The 27,623-nt window shown below is 43.1% G+C and overlaps 1 protein-coding gene and 1 long non-coding RNA gene across 2 annotated transcripts; one reads left to right on the top strand and one right to left on the bottom strand.

The window, feature by feature from the left end:
* Nucleotides 1-27,581, bottom strand: LOC116686261 (glucocorticoid-induced transcript 1 protein-like). The gene is given in 10 exon segments (XM_032511235.1): nt 1-148; nt 151-362; nt 441-561; nt 2,618-2,828; nt 3,114-3,266; nt 5,789-5,941; nt 10,805-10,875; nt 10,878-10,893; nt 13,216-13,367; nt 26,977-27,581. Coding segments are annotated over 10 exon segments (1,518 nt in total). The 5' UTR covers nt 27,305-27,581; the 3' UTR covers nt 1-47.
* LOC116686262 (uncharacterized) lies at nt 5,616-22,171 on the top strand. Its single transcript, XR_004331203.1, has 3 exons — nt 5,616-5,627; nt 14,471-14,473; nt 21,912-22,171. It is a non-coding gene; the product is annotated as an uncharacterized LOC116686262 (long non-coding RNA).
* Nucleotides 27,582-27,623: the final 42 nt, after the last annotated feature.

Below are 27,623 nucleotides of genomic sequence, written 5' to 3' on the forward strand. Positions count from 1 at the left end.
CGGTCGCATGTGTGGCTCCCGGAGTCAGAGGCCAGCTCTGCTCAGGTCTAGCTGATGGCCGGGCTGTCTGTCTGGGGCTCTGCAGTCTCTGAGGGCCAGCCGGGCTGCTCCGGGGGGTCGTCTGTGCTGGTGCTCGCCGAGACCTGAGTGGAGGCCCGTAGAGCGATGTGGCCCCTTGGGTATCCGAGCTGGAGGCCGCCTCCGCGTTGTCCTCGTCCTCCTCTGGCTCCGAGGCCGGGATGAGGTGCAGGGAGGCGGGGAGTTTGACGGGGCAGAAGGCCGAGCCCGTCGGGATGAAGTTGACTTTGTTTTTGTCGGGGCAGGAGAAGAGGGGGACCGACGCCGTCGTGGACTGCCTTGAGCTGCAGAGAAACATGCCGTGTCAGTGAGGGGCACACATTCCTAAAGGCAGCAGAGAGGAAGTATCAAACACTCCATACCTCATCTCCTCGAAAGCTTTAATCTTCTCACAGCCCTCTGGCGGCTCTCGCTTGAACATGTAGCTGTTGTTGGGTTTGGGCGAAGAGGCAAACTTAGGCAGCGGCGAGCTGCTTCCACTGTCTGGGAACACAGAGATACAAGGCAAATTATTCTACCACTTCTGAAGCATTTTTTATGTCCACCACTTGTCGATATTGTAAAGTAGATGCACCAGGGGTTACACAGATTTTATTGAAAATTGATCAAAATGAGCTTCTGGTTCAAATAAAAACAACAACACAGCACAGCTTACCAGCTCACAGCATGCAGCCAGAGACACGGGGTATCGTTAGCTTACCGGTAGCAGCTTGACTATCCCAGACCCCATGGCTGCTGCCAGAGTCTGAACTAAAGGAGCTAACTGAGCTAACACTGGTGAACAACTGTAGCATTAGCGAGAATGTTGCTAAAGGGAGATTGCTATGAGTGCTTAAGTGAACTAGTTTAAGTTTAAATTTAAAGTAGATAATAAGCCGACAAAAATAAACTGTGTCGAGTTACCGAAGCAAGCTGCTTTCACACAGAAGCATGGCAGCACGTCAGCCAGTCAGGAGGCCGGCCAGCCGAGCCGGTGTAGCTGGTTTCATTGATGAAAGTGAAAAACCGCTTCATATATCCATAATATGTTATGTCCAATTACGAGTTCAATGTACCAGACTGACGATCAGATCCCTATCGGCGATCTCTAGTATCCACGATTGGATGATGTGAAAATATTAGAGATCCCCAAGCCTACTGCAATGGGACTCCATGGTGCATTCAGGTGCACCTTGTTAACGTAATGGTGCAGTTTGTTAATTTGAGAAAGTCAAATTGTTGTTGCAAAGTACCCTTCTGCCATCTAGTGGTTCTTTTTGAGGCATTGGTGTCCCAGTTGGGAAAAAAAATCTTTAAATCAAAAATTGAACAGAAACGTGGATTTGGAGAATTGTAATCACCCTAGTAACAACCCACACTTGATCTGTTGTTTAGTAATTGCTGTGGACAAACAAATTCCACAAAGAGACCAAAACCAACAATGTGTTAGTCCGTCTGTCAATACTTTCCTAACCTGTCTGTGGTACTCAGCACTAAGCCTATTGGTTTCTACTCAGGACATACATGGGCCTACAACAGTTTATGGCTGGACCATGTATGGTCAACATGTGTCACAGACGAAGAAGATGCCCCAGGCTTTGATACACACACAATACTTGTCAGTAGGATACATTCATTGTTGGTTTGGTCTGCATATGGGAATTGTTGACAAGGAGAAACATACTGTTTACAATATGACCAAACTTATATTTCAAATATTGATATTCTGTGCACATTAGCTACAATAATATGTCACCTAATAAAACCGCTGTGGCAAGAGGAGCCAAATTGACAGCCGATTAGTCAGGACATTGTACTGTCACTCATCATAGTGTGAGCACTAATTATAAGAAGTCCATCTTTTTAGCAGCAAAAGTAACCAACTAACCCAACTTAGCCTGCCTTCAGCCCTGTAGAAGACACACATTCTTTGAAATGAAGCTAACAATGTGTCACCTGCTCATAGAATAGGCTATAAAAGTAAAAATATCAAACTAAATGTTCAGTCTAAACTTGATTTACGTTAATGCATCTCTTTCTAAAATTGCTTTTTCCAGGAATCCACCAGAAACATGTGGTTGTAACTGGACTGGTCTCACCACATGAACCCAGTGACCCATTTACTTACCCATCATGTCAAAGAATATTTTTACATGCACACTAATATTCCCCATTTTTTCAAATATGACAATATTCCAAATTTGATTCGGGCCATGTAAACAGCCATCTAGTTTGGGTATTCTGAATAAGGCCTTTTTCCAATGTAGCATTGTTTCTTTTATTATTTCTTATTAAGACATATGGGATATGGCAGTATTTTTCAGGTTTTAAAAGCATTTTTTTTTTTCATTTGTAAGCAGTGCATTCAATATCCGGATTTGTTATAGTAGTTTGTGACAGTTGACTGCCTCTTGCCTGTTTACGGCTTGTACACAAACTGACTAACTGCAGTAGAGATGCATGCCCAAAAGAATATATATATTTTCTCTCATTAGCCATGTAAACAGCTTAGTCTGAATATTGTCTTTTTTGGAAAAAGGGCTGAAAGGATGTTGTGTACCTTTATCCCGGTCGTACAGTAGATCCTCTGTGGAGTAAGGACTGCCGTCGTGTGATCCTGGCGGGCAGGCCGGGGAGGGGCAGGGCGACAGACTGGAGCAGCTGCTGGACCGGCCCGGGGCTGAGGGGGTCTGGGTGTCCACGCTGCGGGTGCTGCTGCTGCGCTGCTGGGGAGGGAAGGGTGCCCGCCGCCCATCGGGAACCTCCAGGGACTGCAGAGTCCGACAGGAGACAGACAGCACGGCGCAGGAACAGGATTCATGAATAATACACTTCTAGATACAATATATCAGGAGACAATCCTAATAACTACTTATATAACATGGATTTTCTGCTTTCGCTCGGTTTTGATAAATAAAAAATATCTGAAATACTTATCTGAATCATTGGTCAAAGAAAATAGATTCCAGGGAAAAGAATCAATTTAAAAAGAGAGCACAGGTTTACTGATACTCTGGGTTAACAAACGTATGAATTGAAATGAAGCCGAGCCCCACCTTGAGCTCCTCCTTCTCTCCGTTGTCTTTGATGAAGACCTTCTCCAGCTCGTGGTTGATGCCCTCCATGCTGCTGGGCACCCTGGAGATGGAAGGCTTTGGCACTGTGATGTTGGACAGCGGCATCTGGGCGGACTTCGACATGGAAAACTGCTGCAGAACACACACAGATACAGGGTGTGATTCCTTTCCACCTAGCCAAGCTTTTGTATATGAACTGTTGCCAGCATATAATGTGAGGTGTTGTTAGCACAGCAGTAAATCCACTGTAGAACGTATGTATGAGTAAGGGGTTGTAATAAAGCAAATGACAATGGATTCAAACATCTCCAATTGAATCTTGTCCTATTATTCCCATGTTGTGTTAAGACCATGGAATGCACCCATTCCATGCAATACACTGGATACTACACTAGTCTCCCATTGCTAGACTAGTCTAGGTCTGGCTAGTCCTCACAGTATTCTGGTTTGACAAAAACATGTTTTGGTTTATTGGCATTCATTAAACCAATCCAAGTCGTCATGGGCGGTGTCGGCTGAACATGAAATGTCCGGTGAAATGCGGTGGAATATCCAGCGGCACCTGGTTTTTATCGTATTCTAGTTATAAAACACATTTCGGAAGTTACTAGTGGATTATCACAGTTGACTGATTAAGAGTTTAGGGCCTTCTCGCTTCCAGTCTCTACAGTCGACAACCCTGCCTATTAGGTTGTTTCCCTTTAAATGTGTCGGAAAAAGATGCTAGTGTGAAATCTGCTGCTGGAAATTCAATTTCCTTGCGGGAGTCATGGAAGTACTTTAGGCCTGGGACAACTGCTACATACGGTCTTATTGTGCTCTCTTTTTAAAGAAACATGGTTTCTTCTATTAACCGCAATGGCTAATTAGCAAATTTGCTAGGCAGTATGACTATTGATGGTAATTGCTGATTTTGTTTAGATATGCCAAATTGTAATTACATAAGTAATGGTTGGTTGGACTGTTGAGCTAACCTGCCTGACAAACCCGCTGATTAAATAACCATCACCACTCTTCACCTTTTTTTTCCTCTCAGAGGACTATGTATTTATAATTATTATTTCAACTGTTAGTTATTGTAACTTTACCCAAAAATGACAGGGGGGCACAGTTAGAATACATGTTTTATGATTATCAAGAGGCGTTTTTTACTTCATAGATATATAATATAAAAACAAGTACACAGTGTTTTTATATTATCTAGGTCACATGAAAGTGATAGAACCAAAAGATTTGTTGAGTGAAATAATAATGTACACTCTTTACTGATTCCTATGAGGAAATTACAATTTACACTTTGTTATTACACACTACACACAGACCTGAAATACACACACATGCTCAGGTCCTATATATGCACTCATGGAGAGCTGTTAGCGTGGGGGGGCTGCAACTGCTGAGCAGGTGCCCTGAGCGGGGTTGGGTGCTTTGCTCAAGAGCACCTTGGCAGTGCCCAGGAGGTGAACTGGCACCTCTCCAGCTACCAGTCCACACTCCGTACTTTGGTCCGTATGGGGACTTAAAGACAAAGAGATTATATTGTTGATTGCAATTAATTGTACAGCAACATTTGGAATTGTTCCAGCTCTACATGGGAGTGACAGCTCAGGCTGTATGTTTCTGTCTGAGCCAGAGAGCAGGGGCCAAGCCTGACAAGATTCAGACAGGCACGCTGATTTATTTCTCTTTTTAAGACAGGAAAGAGGGGAGAGAGGGGGAAAGACAACATGCAGAAAAGGGCCACAGGCAGGAATCCAAGGTTACCCCCAGGTTTCCACAATTTTAGACTTTTTAAGACCTTTTTAATACCACTTAGGCAAAAGTTTTAGGCTATAAAAACTTGCATCATTCTAACCTTAAGTGAACTGAACTCTAGTTAACAGAGACCTCCGTTTTCAAGAAGTTCGGTTGTTTTGTCCGCACCAGAGTTGGAATTAGTTCCCCCCTCCCTGGACCGGAACCAGACTATCTGACAAAATGCTAATCCAGATATACCCATTGATAGCATGTCATCTCATTATTCTACTCTTTCATAATTGCAATGGCAAAGCCAAAAACTCCCCACCCCCCCATTTGTGAGACTACTGCACTCTAGGGCTGGGACGGTATGCTTTTATCCTTATTTGATTATTTCCCAATACATGGGTGCCGATTGGAGTTGTATTGCAATTTAATTTATTGCGATTGAAGAAGTATTGTGATTCGATAGTATTGAGTATTGTTGAATAATCCACTTCTAGAGACAATACAACATGAGAAAAATGTCTTAAAACAATTTGTTTTCTAAAAAGAAAGCACATCACATGTCAAAGCTTCGCCAGACCCTCCTCTAACGCCGGCTCCATATAGCATTTGGGGATCTTGAAGTGTATTCCCCTTCCAAAAAACAGTAGCTGCTGGCTGCTAGCTGCTAGCTCCTAGCTGGCGTCTGGTTGGTGTGTTCAGCCAGGCTTCTGTGATAATCATCCTGACAACAATCCACTGAGAGGCGGTGTGTGGCTATGTCCTCTAGAGGACAGGTCATGGCTTCGCACCCCCCCCCCACTGCACACATACCAGACTCCCTTAAATTAATGCTACTTTCTACAGATACATGTCTTCCACTATGGGTGTATTTGCAATGTTTCCAAATCAGTATTTTTGAATAAGAGTACCTGAACGTGGCTGGCTGTAGAGGTGTGGTTGGTAGTGCTGGTGAGGGCGGTGTAGGTGATGGTGTTGCACTGCAGGGGGGACAGTTGCTCCTTGTCTTTACTGTGGCGTCCCCCTTGTTTACTGCGATGGAGCTGATGCCGGAGCTTCGCAATCTGCCGGCATCAAACAGAAGAGACAGAAGACAGAAGACAGAGAGACCCATAAACATTTAGCAGGAAGGTCCATACAGAGCGCTACAATAAAAATGTTTCCTGCAGCATCAGACGTCGTTATGTTCACAGTCATGCGGCTGTGTGATCTCTGCAACAGTGCTAGCAACTGCTGCTCCAGCTATCAAAAATACTGCCTCTTTATACTGAGAATGTAAAGACAGTGGTCCGGGAAGTAGGGCTGCACCGTATGAGGAAAATATTAATTGCATTGTTTGAGTGATACTGTGATTGCGATATGATTTACGAAATTGGGAAAAACGAAATATTTTAACATTTTGGAAAAACAAGGATGTTTCCTCTTTTTAAGACCTGGCTAGCAGAGATATCCAACTTGTTAAATATGGAGAAAGTACGATACAATGGCTCTCTCAACTCTGCAAACTGGGACGAAATGTGGCAACCATTTTTGTCCTATCTATCAAAAGCAGCTTTTCCTTGATCCCTGATGCACTGTAGATTTCACTTGGTGACTAGTGTCAACTTGTTTATGTTTTTAGAAAGGAAACCTTTTATTCTTTTACTCTATTTCATTTGACCTGTGTTGTCCATGTTTTTCATGTGGGTTTGAGTGTGTATAAATATAGACACATGCATCTGCTTTGCAGAGGTTGCATCCGTTCCCATAAAAAACCACGTTGGACTAAAGTTATGTCACATCCACACGTTGCCCACATGGCTACCTGTCTCAAAGGGGAAGGGTTGGCCGATAACAATCATGTAAAAGGAGAACTGGTGAAACTTTACTTTTCTATCAAGCAGCAAAAAAGTTGTAGCGTTGGGATGCGACTATCTCACATGCGCACATCGCTATATAGACGATATGAAACAAAATATCGCGCAGCGCTAATCTATATCAATATATAATCTCAGTTTTGGTAAATGCACATCTGTATGCGGATGACATAGTGCTGTATCATGTTGGATTCTGTTATCTAGCAATTAAAAACTGCCAATTAATAATCTGCAAGAGGCTCTTAAAGACTTAAGCCTAAATGCTGATAAAACAAAAGTTCATGCTGTTTTCAGAGCTAGAGCTATAGATTTCTAACCTAACATTCCACTATGAAGCACCTCCGGTGAGGAGGGTCACAGAATATAAATATCTTGCATCTGGATTGATGAAAAGCTCTTCTTCAAATTTCACATTGATAATCTTGTATGCAGACTCACAGAAAAAAAGCATCTTCCCCATGTTTTGTAAAAAAAAAGGGTTGATGAAGCTGTTTTTTCATGTGTCATGTCTTAGTCTAGACTATGATGAGGTCTATAAATGTATAGACATGCATCATCTCCCTCTCTTAAATCTCTGGACTCGGTCGATCACTCTGCCTTAAGATTCAAAACCAGTCATGCCCATGGTACAAATCATTGTATTGATATTGGAAGTGTTTGTGTTTTTTTTCAAGAAAGACACTGTATCTCTTATTGGAAAACTGCCATCTTAGGTTACACAACTTTTCTGTTACTCAGAGGGACATTATCAGACTCGCTCTGCTGACTGGCTTTTACGTCATGTTCCACAAGCTTGCGCTAAACTTGAAAAATGCCTTTAGTTTTAGATCCAAAACTCCTGGAACAAAATTACAGAACTTTCTTAAAATCAACTCAATTGTGCCTTTTGAACAATTTAAAATTTGGTTGTAAACCTGCTGTAACTGCTTAGATAATGTATCTTCTTTGCATCCCTATTATCCCAATTTATTTATCAAAATCTTATTCAAAGTCTGAATGTTTATGAATGTTTTATTTTTTATGATTGTACTTTCTGTGTTGATGTTCTGTATTTTGTGTTTGTAATAAGTCGATGAATGGTATGTGAGGACCGTGCCTCAATGATGAATAAAGGTTAACAATATACTCTGTTGCAAGATTTCTTTTATTTAGCTACTTATTTGTTAGTCTATGGTTGTTTTCCTTGGTCTTGGGAGGTACTTTGTTGTGTCCTCCTGTGCTCTATCTTGTTTGTCAACAGAAAAGCTATCCCCTATCCTCTTATGTACGTGGGGTGTAGCCAGAGACCTTACTCCACCGGGCTGTGGAGATGGAACTGGCAATGCGAGACTACAGCAACTATGAAATGCATTGCAGCAATTCATAATGTTATTAGTTGACAAATCAAAATGTCTGCTTTGCAAGGGCGTCCTGATGTCGTCCTCTTTTTTTCTCAATAGGAAGTAGAGCTACAAAATGGAGATGCATCCTTTGACAATACATTTCCACCAGATGTCACTGTTCCCACTACACATATACAGTCTATGCCAGTACATCACCTCAACATCAACAAAAACCTTACATCTGTATGTATGTACACACACACACACACCACACACACCACCGTGGTGTGTGGTGTGTGGTGTGTGTGTGTGTGTGTGTTTGATTCCAGCCCTTTTGGACATGTCCATACATGTTCCTTCCTTCACACAGTTGTGACATTGGCCTTCTGACTGTAGCAACACAACGCAGTGCAGGCTTATCAATGCATGCCTCTGTCTGAAAACTGGCTGTATGTGATCCTAAATTTGGGCCACTGAACCAGTACACAGCGCAGTCCTGCCCGTTCTGGTCTTCTTTTTCACTTGGGCAATGCACTTCTCAGGTTTTCCGCAACACACACTCCATATAACACACAGTGTTGGAGCTCTGACATTACACTGCAGCTCAATATTTTACATAGCAACACTATGGATTAGCTAAACACACAAATAGGTTCTGCTAAAAATCAGAAAGTTGCAACTAAAAGGACCCCGGATCCCACTTTTTGAATCACTGGTGTACTCAGTGTTACTATTTCAACATCAGTTTTAACACAACTATGACAGAACCGACAATTCGTTCCATTTGTGCTCTGAAACACGGCCCCTAAAGTCATTTTTCAGAGTTGGAAAGTCGGAGAACCTCACAATACTCACAGTAAGCCAACCACAAAATCAAACATGGCTGCTCCGTGCACCAACAGTAGTGAAAGCTGTAGTAATATACCGTTTATTAGCACTTTTGCCTTATTTGAGTATCATTGAATCAATCATACACAAAGTACAGCCCAACTTCTATCTGTGCACATGTTGCTACAGAGTTTGTATGTACAAAAAAAATGCGTTGTTATCAACTGGTATTGGTAACCATGGCTAACCTGGCTAAATCTAACCCCATAATGGACTCTTACTTAGCTTAATGGAATGCGGTCCACTCAGGTGTGATGGCATTCCCAACTCCGGTTTTTGACCTCTGAGGTAAATCAAACGCACTATTAGACAGGAGTGGTATTCGTGTTCCGACTAGCATTAGCATACCCAAAAGAGCCATTCGGTGTTACTATTTCAACATCAGGTTTAACCCAACTATGACAGAACAACCCTAACCTTGACAACTAAAGTTAGTGTTTGCTATGACTAAGACAAAGTGTGGTTTGACCAAAGACAGACACACCTACTCGCATACTGTGATTCAGATACACACTGGATTAAGCAGGTAAATCGGATTGTGCACACTAATATCAATGCTAATATTTCTGTGGATGTTTTAAGCAGCTGCACTGCTCAGGTCTGTCCCCTCTCCTCTTCATCCTTATAGTTTGTTTATTGACATCTGTGGAATCTGTGTCAGTGCTGCTTCTCTGCAGCCCTGTAACTCAGTAACGTGCCTGTGCACACATTAGTGAGGGCTGAGCTGTCATCCGGGCTGGCCCTCATTGTTTCCTTTGCTGCAGGAGGCGGAGAGGAGCCAGCTGGGACTTGGCTGACCATAAATTGCAGCGGGGTTATGGTCATTGCAAACAGGGGGAAGTGGGTAGTTAAGAGTAAGACAGCGTTATCTGCCAGCTCCCTGCTGCGGTGGCGTATCAGTAGGGTGGAGCTGAGAGGGGCAGGTAGTGCCACGCCAGGTGCAGCTTTTAGAGGCCGTCTGTCGCTGCTGTAAACCATCAGCACCATATACACCAAACGTGTGTTATAGCATTAAGTCATTCACTACGGTTTCACACTCCTGCCATGTACAAAACTTTGGTAGGTCTGACAGAATTTACCACGTTTAATCAAGAGTGTCATGTGTTATGAACAGCTTAGATAACAGGGCTTGTTGCTAAGGCTAACTTAGCAGGCCAACATTAATTCCCCTGTCTCCTTTTACCTTACTTGTTGCGTTTAACATGAGGATGAGACCAACTAGCCTACTAACCCTGTAATGTCCTGCAGCGCCTTGCTATGACATGAACTACTACTACCATTTTTTAGTCATTGTTCTATTGTCTTTGCTGTGATTGTTATTGCCACTGTTCATCACCCCCTCAACCGGCACCGGCAGACACCGTCTACCGAGAGACTGGGTCTGTCCCAGGTTTCTTCCAAAAACGGAGTTTCTCCTCGCAACTGCGCATGGTTGCACTGTCACACACTGCTTGCTCTTGGGGGAATTAATAGAATTGTTGGGACTTTATATATTATAGAGTGTGGTCTAGACCTACTCTATCTGTAATTTAGAGGTAACTGTTGCTATGATTTGATACTATAAATAAAATTGAATGAACATGCTATATGTTTAAAACGAGTTGCAGTTGAAAAAAGCTGCCTGAGGAAACTCAAGCGTAAAGCGTCAGGTATACTTGAGTGCAACACCGTGCACGGACCACCGTAGATGGTGCGCCGCGTACCAAGCATCAGGGAGACATTAATGCTCAATGCACACGTTGGTATCCATGGCAGTACTTAATGGCATATTCCTATGGCTCCTCGTTGGGCATTTTTACATGCATCAAACCAAAGGTTGACTGAAATGTGATTGTATCTGTCTTCATGTTAGTGTCCCTGCCTCTTTGAGCTGGTCGGCGCTGCCCCAGGACGCAGAGCGCTGGTGGGTGCTCCTCTTCTCTCTCGTTTCCCACTCCAACATCCAGGAGTCTGAAAAGAACATTACAGCTACACATTACTATGAGCATAACTGGATCTGAGTAGGGGTGTGAATCCCAATGTTATCACAATACAGTATTAAATTGCACCTTGGACAACAATACAATCAGAGTTTTCCTTGCCATCATAAGTCTAGGTGCGGCACATTTTTGTCATTTTTGGCAGCACCTTAGCTGAATGAATGTGAAATGCAGCAAAAACAAGTGATAAAAACAGCAAAAAGCCCCAAAAACAGCAAGAAAGCATCAACTAACTAAAAAGAATTTTCTCAGATCTATTGACTGTAGTCGGACTCTTTAGCTTTAAGTTTTCTCTTTAAGTTTTTTGAGTGTTATCTATTATATGCTCTAGTCTTTCCAACAAAAGCTTTGGCTTTTCCAGCAATGGATTATCAATGTGACAATTCATAGAGGCAGCATGGGCAGACTCACATGTACACACACACACACACACACACCTCAGTGAAAGCTGAGCTGGGCTCTGCGACACAGTGAGAGAGCAGAGGACTACAATGAACTCTGAAGAACTCTGAAAGGTGTGTCTCACCACACCACACACACACACCACACACACACACACACACACACACCACACACACACACACACACACACACACACACACACACACACACACACACACACACAAACACACACCACACACACCACACACACCCACACACACACACAACACACACACACACACCACAACACACACACACACACACACACACGCGCTTACTTAATGTGTCCAACTCAAAGGGCCATTTGTTTATTTTCAGCAGCAAGTCAGTTACTACAGAATGTCCCCATTATTCTGTATTCCTCTCCTCTGTCTTGGGGAGGATGAAGAGGGAAAGACCCAAAACAACCCAAAGAAAACACAAATGACCAAAAAGAGACACAACGTGACTACAAAGTGACACAACAACCCACAAAGAGACCCACAATGTCCCACAAAATGTTTTGGGGACATTCCTTTTTTTTTAATTGAAAAAAATGTAACATTGTCTTGAGGAAGGACCTCAAGAAACATTGTGTCTTATGTAATGTCTTCAGTATTGGGGGCTGATTTAGAGCTGACACTACAGGCAGGTTGATGACTGATGGACTATAAAAGTCAGCAGGCTGGAGTAAGAGATGAAGACATCTCCGCATTAACAAACAGCTGCACCACACGTGCACTCTCACAATCATGCCTTTGTATCACTTCAATAGTTAATAATAAACTGTAAGATCAGAGCAAAGAGGTCGTCTGGCTTTTGAAAGTCCCACAGATACGTAGGTGGTAAATGTCACACAACCTGGAAGAAACAGGATGTGAAGACCTGTGTGTGAGTGTGTGTGTGGGGGGGAGAGACACATCTGAGGTTGAACAGCATGAGAGGATCCCAGGGCAGGAAGGTGTGGGCCCACTTTAAGGTCAGACATGACAAAACATAACTATAAGAAATAAAATCATACCAATATTTTATAGTCAGAGCCAACATTGAAGTAGATACAGTACGCCCACACAGACAGACACAAGGCCCATGTGAGGTGATTCAGTCTGGCCTGTGAATAATATCATAAATCTTCTTTGCTGTCCTCAAAATATATTGTAGTTCATTCATAGTACAGTCCTCACTCAGGCTGAAGCTGGAGATGGTGAAGAAGATCAATCCATAACTCATCCAAAACCGGCTTTATCAAAAGATAAACACTCAACCGGTAACACACATATGCATTTACTTTTTTTTAATGCCTTACTACAACAAGCAGGAACCATCATAGATACAGAAAAGGCCTTTGACAGGGTGAACTGGAAAATTCTCTTTACCACATTAGAAATATTTCTCTTTGGGGAATCATTTATTAACTAGGTCAAGAATCTGTAGACTTCACCCTCAGCCACTGTCATCACCAATGGACACACATCACAAAGCTTCACACTGCACAGGGGGGCCTTGGGAAAGATTCTCTCTATTTGCCATTTTCTTTTTTAAAGATTATATTTTGGGCTTTCCGCCTTCAATTGATAGAACACCTCGGATATGAAAAGGGGAAAGAGGGGGAAGAGAAATTAACATCTATGTATGGATGCACACTCTACCAGGTGAGCTAGCTCACCATTTTCATCAATCCCTTAGCAGCAGCCATTCATCAGAACATCTACATAAAAGGAATCCAAACACCCAACACACATCATAAGATCAGTCTCTATGCAGATGATATATAAATCCTCACCTTATTACTACAAAATGCCACATGACTTCATCTCGGTAGGGGACAGTATACAGCACATGGAAGGAAAATGGGCATGGGGGTTTTGCTTACCTGTGTGGATTTATCTTTCATACAAGATGGGTATTGCACATGGGTGTCACGAGGCCACTGCCCAGTGAGGTAGGGTCCGGTAAGGGTGCCCTGGGAGGGAGACCGCCAAATGGCCCCCAAGCTCCGCACCTGCTGAGATTTTGTCCTTCTAACTGCACAGAGAAAAAGACCACAAATAGAGTGCAACATTAGCTCAATGTAAATTTCAAACAGGCATAAAAGCTCTGTAAACCCCCTGTACACTACCTACCCAGGTTAGTGTCACATCCAGTTCCCGCTCTTAGTTCATGTTATGTTAGTTTCCCTGACTTCCTGTTTTATTTTGTTAACTTACTGTCTGTCTCTGTTTCAGGTCACTTGTCTTATACGTCTTCCTTCCCATCTGTGTGATTAGCCTCCCTTCCCTAATGTGTGTCACCTGTGTGTAATCGTCTTCACCTGTCCCAGTGTATACAGTGCCTTGCGAAAGTATTCGGCCCCCTTAAACTTATCAACCTTTGGACACATTTCAGGCTTCAAACATGAAGAAATAAAATTTCTATTTTTTGTGAAGAATCACCAACAAGTGGGACACAATTGGGACACAAACTTTTTTAGCAAATAAAAAACTAAAAAGTGGTGCGTGCAAAATGATCGGCCCCTTTACTTTCAGTGCAGCAAACTCACTCCAGAAGTTCACCGAGGATCTCTGAATGATCCAATGTTGTCCTAAATGACTGATGGTGATCAATAGAATCCACCTGTGTGTGATCAGGTCTCTGTATAAATGCACCTGCTCTGTGATGGTCTCAGGGTTCTGTTGAAAGCCCAGAGAGCATCATGAAGACCAAGGAACACACCAGGCAGGTCCCTAATACTGTTGTGGAGAAGTTTAAAGCCGGATTTGGATACAAAAAGATTTCCCAAGCTTTAAACATCCCAAGGAGCACTGTGCAAGCGATCATTTTGAAATGGAAGGAGTATCAGACCACTGCAAATCTACCAAGACCTGGTCCCTGTAAAACTTTCAGCTCAGACAAGGAGAAGACTGATCAGAGATGCAGCCAAGAGGCCCATGATCACTCTGGATGAACTGCAGAGAACTCCAGCTGAGGTGGGACAGTCTGTCCATAGGACAACAATCAGTCGGACACTGCACAAATCTGGCCTTCATGGAAGAGTGGCAAGAAGAAAGCCATTTCTCAAAGATATCCATAAAAAGTCTCGTCTAAAGTTTGCCACAAGCCACCTGGGAGACCCACCAAACGTGTGGAAGAAGGTGCTCTGGTCAGATGAAACCAAAATCAAACTTTTTGGCCACAATGCAAAACGATATGTTTGGCGTAAAAGCAACACAGCTCATCACCCTCAACACACCACCCCCACTGTCAAACATGGTGGTGCAGCATCATGGTTTGGGCCTGCTTTTCTTCAGCAGGGACAGGGAAGATGGTTCAAATTGAGGGGAAGATGGATGCAGCCAAATACAGGACCATTCTGGATGAAAACCTGTTGGAGTCCACAAAAGACCTGAAACTGGGACGGAGATTTATCTTCCAACAAGACAATGATCCCAAACATACAGCAACATCTACACAGGAATGGTTCCCAAATAAACGTCTCCAGGTGTTAGAATGGCCAAGTCAAAGTCCAGACCTGAATCCAATCCAGAATCTGTGGAAAGAACTGAAAACTGCTGTTCACCAACGCTCTCCATCCAACCTCACTGAGCTCCAGCTGTTTTGCAGGAAGAATGGGCAAGAACTTCAGTCTCTCGATGTGCAAAACTGATAAAGACATACCCCAAGCGACTTGCAGCTGTAATCGCAGCAAAAGGGGGCTCTACAAAGTATTAACGCAAGGGGGCCCAATCATTTTGCACGCACCACTTTTTTATTTGCTAAAAAAGTTTAAAATATCCAATAGATTTCGTTCCACTTCACAATTGTGACCCACTTGTTTATATCTTTATGTTTGAAGCCTGAAATGTGTCAAAAGGTTGAAAAGTTCAAGGGGGCCGAATACTTTCGCAAGGCACTGTATATACCTTGTGTCTTTTGTCCTTTGCCAGATTGTTGTAGTACCTTGTGTGCCTCACGTTCCAGTGTCAGCCCTTGTGTTACCTTCCCAGTGTTTTGTAGATCTCTAGCCTGTATTCTGACCATGTCTTTTGCCTGCCTGTAACCTTCGATTGTGATTGTACTCTGTACATTACTGTTTACCCTCTGCTCTGAGTCGTGCTTTTGGGTTCACTGTGCTCTGTGACAGTTATTTTTAATACAGTGAACCTTTGCTCAACCCCTGGAATATCAGAGTTCATTTCCGAGTTCAGAGTAGTGATAGACCGATTATTGGCCATGGCTGATTATCGAGCTGTTTTTGTGGTCTGCAGATTACAACCGATAAAGTTAATGAATTAAAGTGTGCTGTCTCTCTGCCTCAGTTTCCCTCACCACTTGACTCTCTGTTATTGGCTATTATGTTGAAAGTTTCTCATTTATTAAATACTTGCATTAAAATGTTAATTTTTACTGCAAATGCATATCGATTAAAAATATCGGTTTTTGGTTTCATTAACGACTAATAATTGGTATGAGACTTGAAAACCCAGTATTGGTTGATCCCTAGTTCAGAGTTCTTTATTGTCCCTCAAGGGGAAATTTGATTTGCAGTTGTTGGAGATATAAAAAAATAGACCAGGCATTAAACATCCTAGCAGCGCACAACCCACAGATTGATTAAAGGTCCCATGGCATGAAAATTTCACTGTATGTATGTATTTTTAACATTAATATGCGTTCCCCCAGCCTGTCTATGGCTCCCCCAGTGGCTAGAAATGGGGATAGGTGTAAACCGAGCCCTTGGTATCCTGCTTTGTCTTTGAGAAAATCAAAACTCAGATAGGCCGATCTGAATCTGCTCCTTATGAGGTCATAAGGGGCAAGGTTACCTCCCCTTTCTCTGCTTTGCCCGCCCAGAGAATTTGGCCCCCCCATGAGAGAGAGAGATCATGGCTTTCAAACAGGCAAAGTGGCAGTTGGTCAAGGCCACACCCCCAGCCTCCGCCCTTCTCCACTGGCTTTAACACTCCAGTAGTTGTCGGTTGCTCTGGGCCTAAACCTGTTAAAATAGCTCACCAACAAACCAACTTTACACTGACCTCAGAAACTGGTGCAAGGCTCGTGTTCTCACTCTCTGTACAGTAGTGATAGACCGATTTTATCAGCCGGACAATATTTGAATTTTTTTGCACACATAATTTGGTTGAAATGAATGGAAGATGATTGCAGAAGTGACAATGATCTGTGTTTTTGATTATTATTTTTAAAGAAATGGCAGAGCAGATTCTGTAAACAAATCCATCATGGCAGGGTTGACATTTCTGTCATGTAACTAATGTAATATGAAATATCGTCAGCCGTATCGGTCATCGGCTAATTCTGATGGAAATCAGTATCGGTCGATCCTTACTGCACAGTATGTCTTTTTATTTGAGTGCGTTTCATTTCCATATTTATGGCCCTATATCTGTGTCAACACCATCAAGGGTGTAAAAAGTACACATGGAAATATATTAAGACAGCCTGTTAGCTTTGAAGTGTAAGTGTGCATAGTGGTAGTGGGTACAGTTGAAATTGGAACCACTTAATTCAAATGTTATTCTTCTTTTATTCAACTGGCAAACTAAGGCTGAACGATTAATCAAATCAAAATCCAACCATGTTTTTTTACTCCTACGTGTCCTCCTTGGCTACAAGCAACTGTGTAGAGGAAGGTTGGGGGTGGTGCTTGCTCACCAAAGGCTTGTATCATGTGGATGCGCCAACAGTGTTGTTGTCATTTTTTAGAATTCCTCATGGGAGAGACAGAAACTACGCTCTATAGCTTGAAGCTAAATTTAAAAACAAAACAAACAAAAAACTCACAATCACAATATCTGGTAGAAAAATTGTTCAGCCCCATGGCAAACCATTCCATCAAAACACATCTTCTGAAACATGCTCTATGGTAATATATTATAGCTACATTGTCCCATTCTGAGGGCAAAAGAATAATGACCACATCTACCAATCCTCTGCGTGCTCACACATGATGCCTCATCTGGCCAGAGTTCCTGTAGTAATCTGGTGTCTTGGCTTCTGGTCCAACAGTAGTTAATCCTATTAAACACGATACAGGGCTAGGTCCCTTTATAAATCCACAGGATTACAAGTTCACTTAAGGGTCCTAATTCAACTTGGCTGTGATCTTCCAAATATGTTAATTAGCTCAACAAGGTTGCTCCTTTTTAGAAAGACTTTTCTAGACCAGAAGTATCTACTACAACTAGGCCTACTTAGCACAGATCCCCAGGCCTCCATTGTTTCAATTCAGTTCTATTGGATTTATAATGTCAAATCACAACAGGGGTTATCTCAGGACACCTTAAGAATAGAGTAGGTCTAGACCACACACACATAGGAAAAACTTCCTTTTAACAGGGAAGGCAACTTGGACAGACTGTGACTGTTGGTGGACAACCATCTGCCGCTCAAATCTGTACCTCAGGTAGCGCGGGAAGTGGCATTCACATTTACTTCCTGGAGAAACAAGTGAAATTCACAGTACTTTTTGCTCCTCCGGGTGATTTTCCAACATATCTGTGACATCAACAATAAGTATAAAGCAGTAATAGTGGTTATTTTGGCTTATAAAGGAAAGAGAGGTTTGTTGGTGCCTACAGCTCTACCCTGACGTGTAACACGAGCAGTGCTAATCATACGATTAAACACAAATTATCCCAATATGATCCCACGATCAAATGCGTGATTAAAGCAACGCAAACATTTCGCCTCGGTGTTAACTCAGCCCCAAAGTGAGCATCAAAGTCCACAGACCACGAGGACTATGGTGACCTGGTCCTCAGATCTCTGCAGGGTAAATCCAGACAGCTAGCTAGACTATCTGTCCAATCTGAGGACTATGGTTACCTGGTCCTCAGGTCTCTGCAGGGTAAATCCAGACAGCTAGCTAGACTATCTGTCCAATCTGAGGACTATGGTTACCTGGTCCTCAGATCTCTGCAGGGTAAATCCAGACAGCTAGCTAGACTATCTGTCCAATCTGAGGACTATGGTTACCTGGTCCTCAGATCTCTGCAGGGTAAATCCAGACAGCTAGCTAGACTATCTGTCCAATCTGAGGACTATGGTTACCTGGTCCTCAGATCTCTGCAGGGTAAATCCAGACAGCTAGCTAGACTATCTGTCCAATCTGAGGACTATGGTTACCTGGTCCTCAGATCTCTGCAGGGTAAATCCAGACAGCTAGCTAGACTATCTGTCCAATCTGAGGACTATGGTTACCTGGTCCTCAGATCTCTGCAGGGTAAATCCAGACAGCTAGCTAGACTATCTGTCCAATCTGAGGACTATGGTTACCTGGTCCTCAGGTCTCTGCAGGGTAAATCCAGACAGCTAGCTAGACTATCTGTCCAATTGTAGTTTTCTGTTGACAACTAAAACCACTTCTGAACGTACACATGTTCCACCAAAACCAGGTCCTTCCTGAGGCTATTTTGGAGCGGCACCGTCGCTGCCCAAGACAATTGTGATTAGGAAAAATATGAATCACGATTTTATTTAGCTTAGAATTAATATCACAATTCTCTGCCACAAAGTGTAATGTATATTGCACATATGCACCATGACAAAACAAAAGAAAGGAACGCTTTAAAGTCTACGTTTAAACTCACAAAAAGAAAGTAGAAGCGTTTGTGATGCAGTCGGCTCGTAAAAATGAAATGAGAAAATCTAAATTATTTAAAAAATAAATTGTGAACAAGGTGAATCGAGATTGCAATTTCATGAAGTTTAATCGTGCAGGCCTAACCGTGATTGGTTCAAAGAAATGCCAACAAACTAGAGCAACCAGAGTTTTTCTCCCGTCCCAGGAATGTCGTGTTGACCCTCCTCCGCAGCGCTGTGGAGGAAGGTCTGGCAATGAGAGACTAATTTGTTGCAATACTGTTACTATCAGGAGATGAGTACGATTCATGTCATTATCAATAACAATAGTAACAATTAGTGCTGTTACTAACGATTAACATTGTAACATAATAATAAAAAACTTTAAGAGTTGTTAACGATTAAATATTTAATCACGATTAATCGCAATGTCATAGTTAACTATTAATTCATTAATCTCACATTTTTATCTATTCTAAATGTCCCTTGATATATTTTTGTCCCATTATTTTTTCAGGGGTCAACATCAGCATCAGCTGTGTGCTTGGCCATGAAGTGGTATTTCAGACTGGGGGGGGGGGGATTCCAGACTGGCCGTGCTGCGATGATAGCTCAGTTCACAACCACCAAACCCACAGATCCCTTTGGTCTGGTCAGTGGAACATTTGGTAACTTTTAAAAAGGAAACTTTCCACCCAGAATCTGACTGCCGTCCATTTCATGTCAGCGTCTCACGCTCACCATCCACTCAGAACGTTACTACTCTTTGGCCCAAACGGCGTGTGTACGGCGTGCCTGTTGTCTTGTTTCCAGTCTAGCTGGATCCAGTGTGTGTTGTAGTTTTTCTAACGTTACCAGTTGTTGTAAAATGTTAAAAACTACAAAAGTTTGCTAGGCTGAAAAGAACGTTAATCTTGCCATAAACAAATTGACGCCGTTAAAATGGGTTTGTGTTAACGTCGTTAATAACGCGTTTAACTGACAACACTAATAACAATACAAATAAGGAAGAAGATAGAGAACAATAAGGACTTTTAAAAAAAACAGATGTGGTTGTTGTTGACCAGAAGAACACTGCAGTATTCCCAGTGAATCAGTGGAGCCTTAAGCCTTGTGTGAGTTATTCAACCACTGTGTGGAAGTGCTAACGTGTTAGATACTGGTTTTTAGACACAGTCTGGACTCTGTGAGGTCATTCTTACATCTGGTTGATGCTGAAAACCTCTGTGGGATAACAAGGTCACCCAGCATGACTTTGAGTCATATGACCAACTCAAACCGCAGAGAATCACTCCCACCGGGCGCTAATCAATTTTTCAGAAGGCTCTATTTAAAAGGTTTTGCATCTCATTTCTATATCAGGGCTCCAGACTAACTTTTTACATTGACTGCACTAGGGGGACTTTGGGTGCACCAGCACATCATTTAGGTGCACCCTAGGGATGTTAATGATTAACCGTACAAACGACAGTAAGAACCGACACAATAAACATATCGCGAAAGACACTCACAGATCTTTTGTGTTAGTTGAAAGAAAATATCTGTAGAAAACTGCACCTTTCAAATTCCATTCCTTTTTGTATTAGTGATGTCTTTTATAATCAAATCAACATTCAATTTGTTCAATAAAAGAATGTTGGAAATGATTTTCGTTCATTTGTTTTAAATTTAACAAACAATGTGTTGTATTTTAGCAGAAGACTGAAAGTAGCAGAATAGCAGAAGTGAGGACATTTTAATATCTGTTTATTTATCACAAGGAACACTGTTATTTAACGTTATTGCATATCTTCCTCGTATCGTGCAGCCCTAATTTTCACCGTCGGTTACACAGTTAACCTTTTTTGCATGATAAAATAAAAAAATTTGCCATGCAATCTATTTCTTAACTGTTAGTTGACTTGCTAGTAGAGGTGTTAGGAGATCTCGACCCACGAGATAAAAACGGGACGAGATTTGTTGTCAAGGTAAAAAGTGTCTCGGAATATCGTCTGACTTTGACCATGAAATTAGCACAGACGATCCCCTGCCCCTTCTTCAAATTTGACTTTTGCAGAGCATTAGTGGGCGGCTGTGGCTCAGTGGTCGAGCGTTGCCTGCCAATCAGAAGGTTGGTCGATCTCGCCCCTGCAGTCTTCTCGAAGTGTCTGGTTGCAAGACACTGAACCCTACTTGCTAGTGCTAACTGCGGCATTAAGTGTGTTTGAATGTATATCTGATGACAGGTGGCACCTTGTACGGCAGCCCCCAGTAAAGTGTGAATGGTGAATGTCTCCTGGAAATGTAAAAGCGCTTTGCAGCAGTTGTTAAACTGGAAAGGCGCTATATAAATCAGCACATTTACATTTACATACAGTTAGAAGCACTTCTCTCTTATTTGTGTCTCACTTATTCAGTCGTACACACAGCGCCGTCCATCTTCTGTCTGTGGACAATGTTGTTACACTGTTTGCACAAAAACAGCGTAATGTGTTGTTATAAACTGGCATTGCTAACTTTGGCTAACCTGGCTAGAGCTAATGACAACAATGACAACTCGGGTGTGACATTATTCCCAGCTTTGGCATTAAAGTTCTGAGGTAAATGGAACACACCATTCCAACAGAGAGCTACGTGACACACGCCACTGTATTGATGAGGACTGGCGGGTTAAATCGGCCGCCCTAAACACAAAGGATACCAGGCAGACACACAGCTGACAGCCTCACAGGTGGATGCATGCAGGCTCAGACGCTGTCGGTCGGGCAAACATTTGTGTCGATTGTCAATGTTCTATTGAAGTAACCGTGCAATGCATTCTGGTAGCGACGTGGGGATTTTTAGTACATATAAGAGTTGTTTTAACATCTATCATTATTGTATGCGAGCGGGCTCGTCACCAGTTTATTTTCAATGACTACTGACAAGCAAAGAAAACAGTTGACACCCTCCTACAACCGCCATGGCTGCTTCCGGATTTCAAAACCGAACATAATGGTGGCTCGTTTGGAGCCGAGCTGGCCGCTCCTCATCTGCATAAACTTGGCTGGATTCAACTTTATACAAATGAGGAGCAGGAGATTCAACACCCCACTTCTCCAAAATCCCCACGACGCTACCAGAATGCATTGCACGGCTGCCTCCATAGAAATGAATGGGAAGCGCAGAAATGACACTGACAACGGACACCCACCATTTGGAGAAGCCTGAGCCGTTGAGCCTACGTCTAAAACTTTAAACCATTTGACCAACTTACCATTTATAACATAGAAATAAAATGGATTATTGACCATTTTACCATTACAAGATGGCGCCATTACAAGATGGCGCCGCTTGAGTGGCAGCTTGTTACAGTAGCTCTGCAGTTTTATACATCTTTTTAGTGTTTTTACGGTGTTTTTGTCTTTTTTGTTATTTTTTGTCACTATCGACACTTTAAGCAAGTGGGCAGCTATGGATGTTCATATTGTTACGTTCGTAGCTTGTCTCTTGCTGCTTTTGGAACTTTTTGGCACAGCAAATGGAAACTTATTCAACAAAGCCCCCCACTCCACGACGGTCCCATTGTTCTACACCCGGGATCAGCTGTTAGCCCTGCGCCACACACCCCTCTCTGTGCGGAGCGGCAGGAGATTCCGAAGGAGTTACGGAGAAGAAGAAGAGGGAGCAGAGCGGGTGTGAACCGCAGGGAGCGGTAAAGACGGTATAAACCATGTTTACCGTCTGTCATCATGGGGAACTCTCTCCAACAAGATGGAAGAGCTGACGGCGCTGACCCGGCTGCAGAGGGAGTACGGGAATGCAGCCTCATGTGCTCAGAGTCAAAAAAGATAAAAGTAGAAATACCAAACAAAAGTACAGCTGCTCACAAATTGCCTTTTGACTGCAATTAACTTGGCTTTCACTAGACTTCTCTCTTGACTGAAGCATCCCTCTCAAATATTCTGGTATAGCACCTCTGAAATGGACTAAACCATTCTTCCCTAAAGCTGCAGGGGTGGCCCAGGTGGAAATATGCAAACGGCTTTAAAACCAGCTAAAAACACTACTCCACAAAATGAAACATTCGTGAGAATGTAAATATACCCCAAACAGGTTTAACCTCCACACAAGTCATCTAGGTTTACCATATTATAATTTTATCATTTAAATGGAATAGCTTCCGGTCACCCCGGAAGACCGCCCGGCTATAAAAGCACCGGTGAATACAAGGAACTCCCCTTTATAATAACGTCAGAGGACACAGGTAAGGTGACACAAATGTTTGTATAATGATTTGTATTACAACTAAAGTTAAATAAACAAATGTTAGTTAAACAAAGGACTTTAACTAAGGATTAATAACGAGATAAGATGGTAATGATGAACAATGTATAAAGAGGGTTAACAGATTGGGGAAGGAATGAAGTCAGCGTTGCATGCATGCCTTTCACCGTAGTTTTAGCTGTTAAATTCGTGCACTAGAAAACTACGTGATAACAGTAGGACTATGGAAAGGAATAGAGTAACTGATAAATCTAAACACAATAAAAGGTAACAAAACAAAGACGTGTCACACACACAATGAGAGTATTGTAAAGTCAGTGTTCAGACGTAGGAGGTACAAGTAGCGCATCGCTACGGTGACGGCCGCAATGCGCCCTGTCACAGCAAGGAAGGCCCCGGGCCCGGACGGCATCAGCCCAAGTCTCCTCAGAGACTGTGCGGACCAGCTCTGTGGTGTGCTCAGGCACTTATTCAACCTGAGCCTGAGCCTGGAGAAGGTCCCAGCCCTGTGGAAGACCTCCTGTGTGGTTCCGGTACCGAAGTCGCCGCGCCCCAGAGAGCCGAACCACTTCAGGCCTGTTGCCCTGACTTCTCACCTGATGAAGAGAGGATCCTGCGTCACCTGCGACCCCTGGTGGGCACACAGCTGGACCCCCTGCAGTTTGCTTACAAGCCTGGGATTGGGGTGGACGACGCAGTGATCTACCTGCTGAACAGATCGCTGCTCCACCTGGAGGACAGCGGGAGCACTGTGAGAGTCATGTTTTTCGACTTCTCAGGGTACGATGCTCTCCCCCTTCCTTTTCACCCTCTATACCTCGGACTTCACGCACAACACCACCCACTGCCACATCCAGAAGTTCTCCGATGACACAGCCGTTGTTGGTTGTGTTTCTGAGGGGAACGATCTGGAATACAGGACGGTCATCAGGGACTTTGTCAGCTGGTGTGAGCTCAACCAGCTTCAGCTCAACACCAGCAAGACAAAGGAGATGATTGTTGACTTCAGGAGGAAAACATCCCCTTTCTCAGAGATCGGACATTGAGGTAGTGGCGAGCTACAGATTCCTGGGTGTTCACCTAAACAATAAACTGAACTGGACTGATAACACCCATGCTCTATAAAAGACGGGCCAGAGTCTCCTCCATCTGCTGAGGAGACTCAGGTCCTTTGGAGTGTGCAGGACTCTCCTCAGGACCTTCTATGACTCTGTGGTGGCCTCTGCCATCCTTTATGCTGTGGTCTGCTGGAGGGGGGGCAGCTCGGACCGGGACAGGAGCAGACTCAATAGACTGATCAGGAGAGCGAGCTCTGTCCTGGACTGTCCTCTGGACCCCATAGAGAAAGTGGGGGAGAAGGAGGATGTTAGTCAAGCTGACATCCATCATGGACAACACCTCCCACCCCCTACATGACACTGTGGGGTCCCTGGGCAGCTCCTTCAGCAGCAGACTGATACCCCCCGGTGTAAGAAGGAGAGGTACCGCAGGTCCTTCATCCCGGCCGCTGTCAGACTCTACAACACCTGCTCTACCTGATAGTGTTGTAGTTTCTGTTCCTGTTTTTCTCCCATCTACACCACACACTTTCTGTTCATCTTTAATATCGGTATTTATATTATTTTATTACAAGTACTTACTTTTCAACATTTATGGACTCAGGTTAATATAATTTAAATTATGCTACCAACTCTTGCTTCTTTGCTCTAATTACACATTCAACTTAATTTTAACGTCACTTACACCGCAATATTGTTTCTCTTATCATGGCAACCGCACTTTAAAATTTCTTTATTTGACGCCATTTTGCTTACTCAGTCTACCATATTATCCTTGTCTATTGCTTGCCTGTATTTCTTGTGTGTTTACTTGTTTGTGTGTTATTGTTTTTTGCTGTTATTGAAAAAATGCTGCTGCAGCAGCAGCATTTTCGTGGGATGAATAAAGTATAATCTAATCTAATCTAATCTAAATAGTTTGTAGCTGACTTTACAAGCAGACTTCTCTATTGGCTGTTGAAACAGGTGGTGGCCCTTACGTTCTAAAACCAGCCTGTGGAGACAGGACCAGCTGATTCACAGCGACACCATCAGCTGGTTGGAGTCGAGCTGAGACGCGACGGTTCAGACATCTGAAACTTTTGGTTTGGTCTCGTCACGAATTATAGTTCCGAACTGGGCTTAATGTCCGCGTGTGTAACAAAATATAAATATCTATCTTATAAGTCACACAGTGATGGCACTAGCAACCCTCCATAAGCTATCTCTGTGTGTTGATTGGTTGTTGGCATGTGTCCAGAACACCATGCTCAGTGCCACCCTGGCTTGATTCATGCCCCACCTTGGAAACCCCCATCAAATCGCCCTGGACACGCCACTGCTACCAGCAATATGTAAGAGTGGAAAGATACAAAGTCAAGTGCATAACATAGCCTGTAATATTTTAATCCAAATAAGATCTAAACCATCAGAGCTAACAGGTCTTAACAAGAAAATGTAGTAAGATGTAGTAGCAATGACACACAGCAACTGTATATAGGCTGGATTGCAAAAACACTATCAATACATTGTTATATTTGCAAAGTGATTTTCTTCCTCTTTGTAAAATAGATGTATTCATGACTGACAAATATTATTTCTTATATGGCTATTGCAGAGGCTGGCCTGCCTACCCAGAGGGCTCTGTTTATGTCTCACTTACTGCTAGGCCCCAATGTTGCTATAGAGCTACCAGCTGAGGACATATTTGTTTTCCACTTCAATGACAACCTACACATGACGAATTAATACTAAGCTTTCAGTGTTCATATCAGATTCTTAAAATTAGGCTAATCGTCGTATAATGCAGATCAGTGAGCCCTGTTTATCTACGACAGAGGAGCTGCATCATCACCACACAGGCATCCATGTCCTGACATATTTACCTCATCGTATCGTAGCAGGGATGATGCCAATGTAATGTAATAACAACTGCATTAACTGATTCCATTTACATCGCAATTGTAACACATTGGAATAATACACCAAACCAGCTTAAGCTGTGGTGTTCTAAAAATATTACGGATACTATGACGTTAATACAAATTGGAACACGGTTGCGAGAGCTACTGTAGAAATTATAGTGCGTATGTACCTTCTCAATGTTTATACCGTCAATTACCAGATCCCTAATGTGTTACGACCTAATTAGAAAGCTAGCCAACTAGCCTAGCATCTGGCTCCGATATGAATAGTTAAATCTTAGCAACAGAGAGAACGGCTCGCAATATTGAATCTTGGTACGGAAATAATGACATTTTGAAGTGGTCTGGATATTGGGAAAGTTGCACAAGCTTTTAAATAATCCGACAGCCTTTGTGTGAATAATGACAGTCCGTTTTACTATTCGGTGCACATTAAATTAGCAAAACTGCGCTAATTTGAAAGAAAATGTAATATTTCGAGCTGCTTCGCCTTCTATTTCCACTGGCATCTCTTCCCAAAACACAACGTGGCGTCCGATGGCCAATGCCGAGGAAAACTGTTAAAGTTTAAGTTTTATATAAATGTAATGTTTGATAGTGAATTATAAACACGCCGAACTTTAGAATACCATGCATCTTTCGGGAACATTCTAGTCTGTCATCTGAAAGTGCACGTATAGTGTTCATTAATCGCCGAAAACATCAAAATGTCAGATTTTTAAAGCTAGTTTGGCGTGACGTTCGCTAATACGAAACAGAACGACACCTAGCACAAGTTAGCACCAAGCTATCTGAACAATAATGGGTGCAGTAAAGCTACATTTAATTTACTATAAAGGACAACATTACCTTTGGAGCGTTCTGGTGAGCTCCTGCTGTCCGGCGGAGAAAGGCTCTGCCTGGGGACCAGCCTGCTGTCACAGCCGCTTCCACCCGGGTTGGCGGGACTGGAGCAACGGGACGTTGTCGGTCCTGTGTTGCTCCCGGCTACTAAGAAGCAGCAGGAAGCAGAGCGGGTTGGGCTGTGCTGATTTCCACGCAAAAGCTGGTACGGCACCGTGGCGCGGATAGGCTGCAACCGGACCGCGGTGGTGTTGCTGCTACAGGAAGAGGAGGCTGTGGGGGAGCCACTGGGTTTAACCCGCTGCGGGGATGAGCTGGCTGGGGAGGCTGACATGACAGCCACGCTCAGTTGATAAAGTTAAATGTAACAGTGGTGCTAGTACATAGTCCTGTCATTTAAACAGCACACAACTTAGCTTTATGTGTTTTTTAGCACACGACCCTAGCTAACCTTCTCCGTTTTAACAAACTTTTCCAGCTACCAAAGTTTCTGGAGTTACACAGTCATCACTTTCACACTTATTTTCCGTGTCTGAGTACACAGATACCCGCCTGTGCTGTTAAGCGACCTTGTGCCTAAAATGTTATGTACGCTGTACTTCGAATTGGACAGACTCCTGACTCACCAAACACAACTTCCAAGCCCGCTGTTG

Source organism: Etheostoma spectabile, unplaced genomic scaffold (genome assembly GCF_008692095.1).
Source record: "Etheostoma spectabile isolate EspeVRDwgs_2016 unplaced genomic scaffold, UIUC_Espe_1.0 scaffold340, whole genome shotgun sequence".
Lineage (NCBI taxonomy): Eukaryota > Metazoa > Chordata > Actinopteri > Perciformes > Percidae > Etheostoma > Etheostoma spectabile.